This window comes from Nerophis lumbriciformis, linkage group LG22 (assembly GCF_033978685.3).
Source record: "Nerophis lumbriciformis linkage group LG22, RoL_Nlum_v2.1, whole genome shotgun sequence".
Classification (NCBI taxonomy): Eukaryota; Metazoa; Chordata; class Actinopteri; order Syngnathiformes; family Syngnathidae; genus Nerophis; species Nerophis lumbriciformis.
In genome coordinates this window covers 12,082,459-12,095,792 of record NC_084569.2, presented here as the reverse complement: position 1 = coordinate 12,095,792, position 13,334 = coordinate 12,082,459, and the positions used below count along the sequence as shown (strand labels likewise).

The window sequence follows — 13,334 nt, the reverse complement described above, 5'->3', positions numbered from 1 at the left end:
TGCAAAAAAAAATGTGGTTTCTCAGTTTGAACATTAATTATCTTGTCTTTGCAGTCTATTCAATTGAATATAAGTTGAAAGGGATTTGCAAATCATTGTATTTTGTTTTTATTTATGATTTACGCAATGTGACTCAAGTAAACAACGCCAACATTTTAAATGTTCCATTGAAAATATAGAACATTACACATCCGCCTTTGTAGTCTGTCGATAAGCTTCTTCTTTGTCTCTATCTTCTTCTTATGGGACATTCATCCTCCACTGTTGCCATTTTTAGTATAAAGTAGTATATAGTTCTTACTAGAGATGTCCGATAAAGGCTTTTTTGCCGATATCCGATATTCCGATAATGTCCGACTCTTATTAACGTTACCGATATCAACCGATACCGATATATACAGTCGTGGAATTAACACATTATTATGCCTAATTTTGTTGTGATGCCCCGCTGGATGCATTAAACAATGTAACAAGGTTTTCCCCAAAAAATCAACTCAAGTTATGGAAAAAAATGCCAACATGGCACTGCCATATTTATTATTGAAGTCACAAAGTGCATTATTGGTGGGCGGGGTTGGGGGGGCGGGGTTGAGGTGAGGGGCGGGGTTAGGGGTAAGCGGGGAGGGGTATATTGTAGCGTTCCGGAAGAGTTAGTGCTGCAATGGATTGGAAAAAAATGCCAACATGGCACTGCCATATTTATTATTGAAGTCACAAAGTGCATTATTTTCGTCCCGGAAGAGTTAGTGCTGCAAGGGGTTCTGGGTATTTGTTCTGTTGTGTTTATGTTGTGTTACGGTGCGGATGTTCTCCCGAAATGTGTTTGTCATTCTTGTTTGGTGTGGGTTCACAGTGTGGCGCATATTCCAGGCAAAAAAACATCACACAATGACAAAACAAAAGATTACAATGCAGTACAACATGATCAATAATAAAGTGTTGTAATACAAAAATAGCAACAAAAAAAACAAAAAAAAACAATAACTTCGAGTTTGCATAATAATTAGAGATGTCCAATAATGGCTTTTTTTGCCGATATCCGATATTCCGATATTGTCCAACTCTTAATTACCGATACCGATATATACAGTCGTGGAATTAACACATTATTATGCCTAATTTTGTTGTGATGCCCCGCTGGATGCATTAAACAATGTAACAAGGTTTTCCAAAATAAATCAACTAAAAAAAAAAATGGAAAAAAATGCCAACGTGGCACTGCCATATTTATTATTGAAGTCACAAAGTGCATTATTTTCGTCCCGGAAGAGTTAGTGCTGCAAGGGGTTCTGGGTATTTGTGCTGTTGTGTTACGGTGCGGATGTTCTCCCGAAATGTGTTTGTCATTCTTGTTTGGTGTGGGTTCACAGTGTGGCGCATATTTGTAACAGTGTTAAAGTTGTTTATGCTGCCACCCTCAGTGTGACCTGTATGGCTGTTGACTAAGTATGCATTCACTTGGGTGTGTGAAAAGCCTTAGATATTATGTGACTGGGCCGGTACGCAAAGGAAGTGACTTTAAGGTTTATTGGTGCTCTGTACCTCCCGCTACGTCCGTGTACACAGCGGCGTTTTAAAATGTCATAAATTTTACTTTTTGGAACTGATACCGATATTTTCGAAACCGATATCGATAATTTCCGATATTACATTTTAAAGCATTTATCGGCCGATAATATCAGCAGTCCGATATAATCGGACATCCTTACTTTTTTCTTATATCTGTCAGCAAACTCGCCATGAAAGCACTAAAACATACCGGTGTCGTGAGTTTACATTATTCACCCAAGGAACTTTATTTATTAGAGATTTCCGGTCGGAGGGTTTTTGCTGCTCCGGTATTGATTGAAGTAAAGTCTGAATGTCATTAAAACAGTTAGCTACATCTTTTGACACTTCTTCCACTCCCGTCCTTGCACGCTACACCGCTACAACAAAGATGACAGGGAGAAAACATGAAAGAAGCCACGTAAATAAGACGGCGCATCCGGAAGCGACTGTCAGAAAGCGGCTTGAAGATGATGTGTAAAACATCATCTGTGCAACATTTTTCCCAAAAAAACACCAACACGTGTTATGTAGACCACAAGGAAGTGTTTTACATTTAGAAAAAAATAAAAATAATAATATGACCCTTTTAATGCGCATTATAATCCGAAAAAAGATACAAAAATAGACCATTCGCCCTATGGACGCCACATTTTCATCTTGTTATTGTGTTCAGTCCTCTTTGGATCTGGTGTTTCTGCAAAATACATCATTTTCTGATCCTCCTCTCAGCATTCCTCACCGCGATGGTGTAGGCGATAGCGGTGTCGTTTTTGTTCCGACATGAAAGCCAAGCATGTTCAAGCTACACACGCCATGGCGCCTCCTCCCACTCTTGTTGTCACTATCAAAGACTTCAATGATGGCAAATCTCTCCGGTATTGTTGCCGCTATTTCCCCTCTAATACTGTTTAATCTGAATAAAATACAAGGTTGAAGAGTGAAGTTAATCTTGTCCTGCGGGGAGCAACTACGCTCTGTCTTCGTTGTTCTCTCATTGTCATGTTTTATTATTTATGGGCCTTTGTGCCGCCAACGTGAAGATTGTTTTCCCTGTTTTGTATTTGTTGATTAGCATAATTACACAATTGCTCTTATTCACTGAGTTATTGGTTCAGATCTGGATGAATGTGCGAGACAATTTTTTTTTGTGTTCCTTAATTTCTAAACGCGCACGAGTAACATTCATCATGTTTTGGTTACTGCACTGAAAATAGCACCGCCAAGAAATATAATATTTTAAAATGACAACTGAATATGTTATATGATCACAATGTAATATGAAAAGTGGATAAAGTACGATAATAGGAAAGTGCTGTAATCAAAATGCTAAATAAAATAATAAAAATATCCAGTATAATTTTATTTAAAAAATATATGTATTATTTTAAAATTGTAGTTAATATAAAATGTTTATTCTTATGACAACAAAGTCGTAAAAGGCTCATGATGAAAAATATAAACAAAATAAAATGTTTTTTGTTTAAAATTACTGATTAGGTATTACTATTTAAAAAAAAAAAAAGAAGAAGAATTTGACAATATTTTTTTTCCATAAAAACTTTTAAAAAAGTTTTAAATTTATTGAAAAAATTTGTTTTTCAATCAAATCAAACTTTATTTATAAAGCGGTTTTCATACGTAAAAAAAATGCACTGAAAATAGCACCGCCAGGAAATAGAATATTTTAAAATGACAACTGAATAGGTTATATGAGCACATTGTAATATGAAAAGTGGATACAATACTATAATAGGAAAGTGCTGTAATCAAAATGCTATATAAAATAATGAAAATATCCAGTATAATTTTATTTAAAAAATATATGTTTTTTAAAATTTTAGTTAATATAAAATGTTTATTCTTTTGACAACAAAGTTGTAAAAGGCTAATGATGAAAAATATAAACAAAATAAAATGTTTTTCGTTTAAAATTACTGACTAGGTATTACTATTTAAAAAATAAATAAATAAAGATGAATTTGACAACATTTTTTTACTAAAATAAACTTTAAAAAAAGTTTTAAATGTATTTAAAAAGTGTTTTTCAATCAGTCAATCAATCAAATTTTATTTATAAAGCGGTTTTCATACGTTAAAAAAAATGCACTGAAAATAGCACCGCCAAGAAATACAATATTTTAAAATGACAACTGAATAGGTTATATGAGCAGATTGTAATATGAAAAGTGGATAAAATACTATAATAGGAAAGTACTGTAATCAAAATGCTAAATAAAATAATACAAATATCCAGTATAATTTTATTTAAAAAAAAAAGTGTATTATTTAAAAATTTTAGTTCATAAAAAAATGTTTATTCTTATGACAACAAAGTTGTAAAAGGCTCATGACGAAAAATATAAACAAAATAAAATGTTTTTCTTTTAAAATTACTGAACAGTTATTACTATTTTTGAAAGGAAAAAGATGCATTTGACCAATTTTTTAGTAAAATAAACTTTTAAAAACAGTTTTAAATGTATTGAAAAAATGTGTTTTTCAATCAGTCAATCAATCAAACTTTATTTATGAATCGCTTTTCATACGTAAAAGAAATGAAACGCAAAGTACTATAATAGGAAAGTACTGCAATTAAAATGCAAAATAAAATAATACAAATATCCAGTGTAAATTTATTTAAAAAAATATGTGTTATTTTAACATTTGTGTTAATAAACAATGTTTATTTTTATGACAACAAAGTCGTAAAAGTTTTTATTTCAAAATTACTGAATTGTTTTTTTGTTTTTGTTTTTTAAAGAAAAAGATGAATTTGACAATAATTTTTACTAAAACAAACTTTTTAAAAAAGTTTTAAATTTATTGATAAAATTAGTTTTTCAATCAGTCAATCAATCAAACTTTGTTTATAGCGCTTTTCATACGTACAAGAAATGCAACACAAAGTGCTTTACAAAGTTAAAAACAATACCCCGGTGACCCATATCCCTAATTATCGCATAATAGTAACATTCATCATGTTTTGGTTACTGCACTGAAAATAGCACCGCCAGGAAATAGAATATTTTAAAATGACAATTGAACATGTTGTATGATCACATTGTAATATAGAAAGTGGATGAAATACTATAAGAGGTATCATTTTCGAAAAAAAAAAAAATATTATTTGCAAATTTTAGTTAATATAAAATGTTTATTTTTATGACAACAAAGTCGTAAAAGGCTCATGGTGAAAAATATTGACAACAAAATAAAATAGGTTTTTGTATTAAAATTACTGAATAGTTATTAATATTTTTTTAAAGAAAAAGATGAATTTCACAATATTTTTTACGAAAAAAAACTAACTTTGCAAGAAAAAGTTTTAAAATGATGAAAAAAAATGTGTTTTTGAATCAATCAAATTTTATTTATAAAGTGATTTTCATACATAAAAGAAATGCAACGCAAAGTGCTTTACAAAGTTAAAAACAATACCCTGATGAACCAAATCCCCCATTATCACATACGTATGCACGGACACAGATACTAAACACACACACACACAACATACACACATATGCAACTATATGGACCAATAATTCCATGCCTGAGTACAGAGGAGACATGTGAGTAAACACTATCACAGGAGCCATCTGCACCAGGAGGAACGTTGGAAAATAAAATTAATAAAACTTGTAAAATAGTAAGAATCATGAGTAGAGATAAAGAATAAAATACAAGCAAGACATCTGAAGATTAATAGAAAAGATAAAATGAGTATTGATTGATTGATTGATTCTAACTTTTATTAGTAAATTGCACAGTACAGTACATATTCCGTACAATTGACCACTAAATGGTAACACCCGAATAAGTTTTTCAACGTGTTTAAATCAATTCATGGTAAACATACAGGTATTAAATAAATAAATAGAACTAAATACAATCTTGCATAACTAATAGGATAAAAAGTAAAATACAAATGACTTCAATAATATAATTAATATCAGGTAAAAGCCAAATCAAAAAGGTGGGTCTTACGCCTACTTTTAAAAACATGAACATTCTCCACAGCCCTGAGGTCCTCCGACAAACTGTTCCATAGACTGGGGCTGTAATGGCGGAAAGATGCCATCCCGTGACTTTCTGTCCTGACTTTGGGAATAATTAGTAGATGAGTGCCGGAGGATCTCAGGGGCCGGGAAGGCTCATAGTGTACAAGCAAATCTGAAAGATAAGGCCCAATACCATAAAAAACCTTACAATTGATCCTGAAACACATGGGGAGCCTATGCAGATATTTTAAAACTGGTGTAATGTGAGCCCGCCTTCTGCTTTTCGTCAGGACACGTGCCGCTGAATTTTGGAGTAATTACAAAGGTGTAATAACCTTTTTAGGAAGAGCAGAAAGCAGGGCGTTACAGTCATCTATACCAGTGGTGCCCAACCGTTTTGGAACTGCGGACCGGTCAACGCTTGAAAATGTGTCCCACGGACATTTTATTTATTTATTAATTGTATTTTTTTTTTTTTTTAAATACAGTCATGTGTGCTTACGGACTGTATCCCTGCAGACTGTATTGATTGGTGCACTTATTGTAAGTGTATCTTGTGTTTTTTATGTTGATTTAATTTAAAAAATTTAAAAACAAAAATATATATATATATATATATATATATACATATATATTTTTTTTTTTCTTTTTTTTTTTTTCTTGGGGACCGCTGATCTATACGACTTGTAATAATAAAAGCATGCATTAGCGTCTCTGTGTTGCCCTGAAAGAGAATTGGGCGAACTCTGGCTATATTCTTAAGATGATAAAAACCTATTTTTGTTATATTTTTTACATGTGGTAGAAAACTAAGGCCAGAGTCGAAAACGACGCCCAGATTTTTCACTTGTAGTGATGGAGTTAAAGACAATAATTGTAGTTTTGATATGTGTTCCTCTCTCTCTTTTTTAATTTCATTGTTTATTATTTAAACAACATATGTATGATGATATTTACTATTTTCAGAGGGAAATTGTATTGGTATTTAATTTTTGGAAGAATTACATTTTAATGTTACCATATATACATAATTAAAATAAGGTTTTGATTCCATGAGCATACAGTATATCATACAGTGTTATGAGTTTTTTTTTTATGAGAACAAAGTTGTAACTCTTGCAAGTTAAAGTTGTAATATTAAGTCGTATAATATTATGAGATGGAAAGTTGTCATTTTACGACCTGTTCTATATTTGAGCAGTTGCCTATAAAGAGTTACTTTAGTGACAAATTCAGGCATGATGTGAAGGAAGTGTTCATCAATATTTTTAATCAGCCTTGGTTAAGGTCCGTTCTCCACTTTCGTCTTCTCTCCGATGCATATTATGTTCTTAATAGTTCTATTTTATCGTATATTTCAGGCCGTTGGCTCTATCGGCAATGTGCAGACGGGTCTCAGGCAGCACCTAGAACGTCTGGACGAGATCTTTGCCGGGAGACCCGACTACCTGCAGGCTCTGCGCTTCATGCAGCTGATGGTCGGCAACGTCATCCGAGAGATGGCCGCCCTGCCTGACATCAGCAAAGCCAACGTGGCCTTGGCGCCCATCGCGGACCAGACAGCCTCCGTCGAGTATTTCAGGTAAGTGTGTGTGTGTGTGTGTGTGTGTGTGTGTGTGTGTGTGTGTGTGTGTGTGTGTGTGCTTGTATTCCTACCCTTCTTGAGACATCAACAAGGAAAAGTGCCGTCCATATGAGGACCGAAATCATGGTCCCAATACGGAAAACCATTGCATCTAACAGAGAGCCAAATACTAGAGTCCGTGAACATTGCTCCAAAGTCAGGACTTTTTTGTTGATTTAATGTGCATGCAAAAGTAAACATTGACTGGCGCAAAGGCAGCAATTTAATTATTACTTTTTTATGTAATATGATTACTTTTTAATGCAAAATGGTGACATTTGTCATATAAAATGCTGACTTTTATCACAATATTGCCAATTTTTTTGTTGTTCTTGTAAAACAGTGAAATTTTTTGAGTAGTTATGACTTTTCAAAAAATTGCCAACATTTTAAGCTTTCTCTTGTAAAATTGCGACTGTTATTGAGTACTTTTATCATAACAAATGTTCAGTTTTTCTTGTAAAGTTTTGACTCGCGTTGAGTAAAATGACAACTTTTATTGTAATACTGCCAAAATTTTACGTTCTTCTTGTGAAATTCCAACTCATTTTTCCACAACAAGCCTTTTTTATATTTGCAAATTATGTATGTATTATTAATGTTGTAAATACAAATCTTTATATATCTAGAAAGGGTGGTCCTAAAGAGGTAGGCATTTTTCACAGGTCTCAAGAAGGTAACAAATACAAGAATGTGTGTGTGTGTGTGTGTGTGTGTGTGTGTGTGTGTGTGTGTGTGTGTGTGTGTGGAAGGAGAAGTACCGTCCATATGAGGACCGGTGAACAAGTTAGGACATAAATGATGGTCCCAATACGGAAAAACCATTGCATCTAACAGAGAGCCAAATACTAGAGTCCGTGAACATTGCTCCAAAGTCAGGATTTTTTTGTTGATTTAATGTGCATACAAAAGTAAACATTGACAGGTGCAAAGGCAGCAATTTAATGATAAAACAAGACGGCAGCTAAAGAAGGACTTCCTTATTCATCCCCGAAAAAACCCACCAGGTGAACCAGCTGATTTTAGGACTACTGGTGCTAACGTAAGACAACTCGCGTCCCATATGTGACCATAGCTTTGTACCGAGGATGTCGTTGTGGCTTGTGCAGCCCTTTGAGACACTTGTGATTTAGGGCTATATAAATAAAGATTGATTGATTGATTGATAGCATGAACAAATACACTATGGTACTAAGAGTAAAGTGGCCATTAACAGTTAGATTCTACAGCTGGGTTGCCCAAAGTGCGGCACAGGGGCCTTCTGTGGTCCGTGACTCCTTTGTCATCGGCCTTAAGCACATTACAAAAAACAAAAAATAGAGATCTCATTTGCACCCTCTGGTGGTGAAATCTATCAACATTAGGGTGGAGGGATTTTTCAAATTGACCGTGTGTCTGTTTCAAAAGTGCTCCCCCTCTTGTCAACATATGAAATAACAAGTGTGTGTAAAAATTTGAAGTGCTCCCCCTCTGGCCAACATATGTAATAACAAGTGTGTGTAAGAAATTGAAATATGCCCCCTTTGGGCAAAATGTATTTAAATAAAATAAAATAAATATGTATATAGAGGCATACTGTAATAACTTGAAGATTAAAAACAATTACAAATCAAAAAATAAAATACAATTTGAAAAAGAACTAAAAGCAGTATTTTTCTCACAATGTGTCGCCTTTTTTCCTATAAAATTGGGAACAATTTCTCATATTCTTTCTGTTTCTGTGATATTGCAATATTTTCTCGTAAAATGATTACTTTTTTATGTAAAACGGTGACATTTGTCATATACAATTCTGACTTATCACAATATTGCCAATTTTTTGGTTGTTCTTGTAAAACAGTGACATTTTTTGAGTAAAATTATGACTTTTGTCATAATATTGCCAGGTAAAATTCAGATTTTTATTATAATATTGCCCAAATTTGAATGTTTTCTTATAACATTGCGACTTTTGTCGAGTAAAATTACGGCTCTTTTCAAAAAATTGCCAACATTTTAAGCTTTTTCTTGTAAAATTGCAACTGTCGTTGAGTAAAAATCCAACTTTTATCATAACATTGCACAAATGTTCAGTTTTCCTTGTAAAGTTTTGACTCGCGTTGTGTAAAATGACGACTGTTATTATAATACTGCCAAAACTCTATGTGCTTCTTGTGAAATTCCAACTCATTTTTCCACAACAAGCCTTTTTGATATTTGCAAATTATGTATATATTATTAATGTTGTAAATACAAATCTCTATATATCTAGAAAGGGTGGTCCTAAAGAGGTACACATTTTTTGCAGGTCTCAAGAAGGTATTAAATACAAGAATGTGTGTGTGTGTGTGTGTGTGTGTGTGTGTGTGTGTGTGTGTGTGTGTGTGTGTGTGTGTGTGTGTGTGTGTGTGTGTGTGTGTGCACTCTTGCATTCCTACCCTTCTTGAGACATAAACAAGGAAAAATACCTTCCCTATGAAGACCGGTGAGCAAGTTAGGACATAAATCATGATCCCGATATGGAAAACTATTGCAACTAATAGAGAATGTCTCATTTGCACCTCTCGTGGTGAAATATATCAAAATTAGGGTGGAGGGATTTTTCAAATTGACCGTGTGTCGGTTTTAAAAGTGCTCCCCCTCTTGTCAACATATGAAATAACAAGTGTGTGTAAAAATTTGAAGTGCTCCCCCTCTGGCCAACATATGTAATAACAAGTGTGTGTAAGAAATTGAAATGCGCCCCCTTTGGCCAAAATGTATTTAAATAAAATAAAATAAATATGTATATAGAGGCATACTGTAATAACTTGAAGATTAAAAACAATTACAAACCAAAAAATAAAATAAAAATTAAAAAAAGAACTTAAAGCAGTATTTTTCTCACAATGTGTCGACTTTTTTCCTATAAAATTGGGAACAATTTATCATATTCTTTCTGTTTCTGTGATATAGCAATATTTTCTCGTAAAATTATTACTTTTTTATGTAAAATGGTGACATTTGTCATATAAAATTCTGACTTATCACAATATTGCCAATTTTTTGGTTGTTCTTGTAAAACAGTGACATTTTTTGAGTAAAATTATGACTTTTGTCATAATATTGCCAGGTAAAATTCAGATTTTTATTATAATATTGCCCAAATTTGAATGTTTTCTTATAACATTGCGACTTTTGTCGAGTAAAATTACGGCTCTTTTCAAAAAATTGCCAACATTTTAAGCTTTTTCTTGTAAAATTGCGACTGTCATTGAGTAAAAATCCAACTTTTATCATAACATTGCACAAGTGTTCAGTTTTCCTTGTAAAGTTTTGACTCGCGTTGAGTAAAATGGCGACTTTTATTATAATACATTTCAACTCATTTTTTCACAACAAGCTTTTTTATATTTGCATAGTATGTATATATTATTAATGTTGTAAATACACATCTTTATATATCTAGAAAGGGTGGTCCTAAAGAGGTAGGCATTTTTTGCATGTCTCAAGAAGGTAACAAATACAAGAATGTGTGTGTGTGTGTGTGTGTGTGTGTGTGTGTGCGTGCGTACTATGCAGGCCAGACTCACTCAGCAGATGGGAGTTTATTGATTCCCTCTTGGGAACACACGCTGGATTTTTCTTTTTAACTGATTACAGAATAAATTAGAGCTGAAATGAAGCCTGGTGTGTGATTCTGTCTGTATGGCAGCCTGACAGTCTCCTCACCTGAATCTTAGTAACTCCTCTAATTGATTGCAATTCTAATTTGTCTTCAAGAGCGGAGTGAGGAAAAACACACTCAATAAGGAGACTGGGAAAAAAAAGTGATCAATAAACATGGGGAAAAACAACCCGGGCCAATCATTTGTAAATGAGTCCAAAATGAATATGAAATTCAGGGATCATTTAGGAAGATTCACCTTCACATTTACAGTAAAAAAGTTTTGGGCTTATAGTTTTGAAGCCTGTTTAAGTTTATCAATGCAAAATATATTCCCTCTGAAAACCTAAAAGTACTAGTGTTGTCTCGATATCACTATTTTGGTACCGGTATCGGTACCAAAATGTATTTCGATGCTTTTCGGTACTTTTCGATACTTTTCTAAATAAAGGGGACCACAAAAAATCACATTATTGGCTTTATTTTAACAAAAAAATCTTATCGTACATTAAAAATATGTTTCTTATTGCAAGTTTGTCCTTAAATAAAATAGTGAACATTCAAGACAAGTTGTCTTTTATTAGTAAGTAAACAAACAAAGACTCCTAATTTAGCTGCTGACATTTGCAGTAACATATTGTGTCATTTTCCATTCTATTATTTTGTCAACATTATTAAGGACAGGCGGTAGAAAATTAATTATTATTATATACTTGTTCATTTACTGTTAATATCTGCTTACTTTCTCTCTTAACATGTTATATCTACACTTCTGTTAAAATGTAATAATCACTTATTCTTCTGTGGTTTGATACTTTACATTAGTTTTGGATGATACAACAAATTTGGGTACAAATCCGATACCAAGTCGTTACAGGATCATACATTGGTCATATTCAAAGTCCTCATGTGTCCAGGGACATATTTCCTGGGTTTATAAACATAATATACATTTAAAAAAAAACAAAATAAGATGTTGTGATGCCAAAAACTATCGACATAATCATAGTAGAATCAACTAGGTACGCTACTGTACTTGGTATCATTACAGTGGATGTCAGGTGTAGATCCACCAATGGTGTTTGTTTACGGTGTTGTGGTCTGGATCATTTTTGTTATTTTCTGTTAGTTTTGGACCCTTTTAGTTCCTGTTTGTTGACACTTCTGTGTTTGTTTTAGTTACCATGGCGACTTATTAGTTTCGCCTTGCCTCTGGTGTTCAGGACACACACCTGCTCTAATCAAGAGACCATTATTTAAGCCTGTCTTTGCCAGTAAGTCTTCCTGGCGTCATTGCTTGTTTCATGCGATACCATAGTTCATGCTGCTCGTTTTCATGTCCGATTCCAAGTTTATGCTAGTTGTTCGATTCATGCCGGGTCCACGTAAGTGTTAGTTGTTTCGTGCCACAGTACATCTTGTTTGTTCCGTGCCATAGTCCATGTTAAGTGTTTAGCGTCTATGTTTCCTGCGTTAAGTTTTTTTTTTGGTTCGTTAGCTTCTCGTGTAAACGGCACGCTTTTCTTTTGTTTGATTCCGGTCTCTGTGATGTGTAGGATTAATTGAGAAAACAGATATGTTCCTACCTGCAAGTCTTGTCCGGAGTAGTCCGTTTGCATCCCGGGAGAACAAACCTCGCAGTAAGCTGCGACCCTCCCCCTGATTTAGAAGAAGAAGTTAAAACACTGCTGAGAGCGGCTGGACTTTAGCCGCTAGCTAGCTAGTCATGTCTTAAAGTACCTCTTCCTGAGGGCGTTTCAGTGTTATAACTTCACCTTTATCGTTAGTTTTTAAGCCAAAATGCTCCCTTTTCTGTCTACACTCATTGTCTCTTTGTAAGTACTCAGTGATTGTGCGCTGCCGAACATGCTCGTCTGCTCGTAAACCAGCAATGACACGACGTGACGACGACGGGGGGTTGGTGGACCGGTACTTTTTAGAGGCGGTATAGTACCGAATATGATTAATTAGTATTGTGGTATATATACTAATACCGGTACACCGTACAACCCTAGTACAGACACACAAAACACTGAATAAAATAACTTTTTTAAGTGTCTAGATTCGAGCAGCAAGGCTAGATTTAACACACAATTGTGGGACCTCTGAAATCGATTTAAAATTGTAGAAAAATACTGTAATATGGGACCTCGATGATTTGGGAGAATGTCAAACACCTCGTGCAGCATTTCTGATATGAATTTTCCACATTACCATATTGCTACTTAAATATTAATGCAGCCTCGCTTTTACCATCTTGATTCATTCTTTATGCCAAAGTTTAATGTAATTCTTTTCCTGTATTTAAAAACAGACGTCGGATTTACGACGCAATCAAAGACATTTGCAGCTTTAAGTGGATAGTCTGCAAATGATAAGTGTGTTGTCTTGCTGGTCGTCATGTAAACAACAGGGTCGGTAGTCAAAACAGCCTTTTGTACACTAAAATGTTGCATTAAAGGGTGCATTGTCCGCCTTTGCCCACGGCAAATCAGATGCAATCTGATAATTAGCGGCAGGTCAACGGGGGTGGGTG

The 13,334-nt window shown here is 33.9% G+C and overlaps 1 protein-coding gene across 1 annotated transcript in view; it reads left to right on the top strand.

The window, feature by feature from the left end:
- LOC133615558 (protein tweety homolog 2-like) overlaps positions 1–13,334 on the top strand; it is a 131,644-nt gene that overhangs the window by 56,222 nt on the left and 62,088 nt on the right. Inside the window, exon 4 of the mRNA XM_061974236.2 lies at positions 6,911–7,131. Coding sequence (XP_061830220.1) covers positions 6,911–7,131 — 221 coding nt within the window. The remainder of the gene's footprint in view (positions 1–6,910; positions 7,132–13,334) is intronic.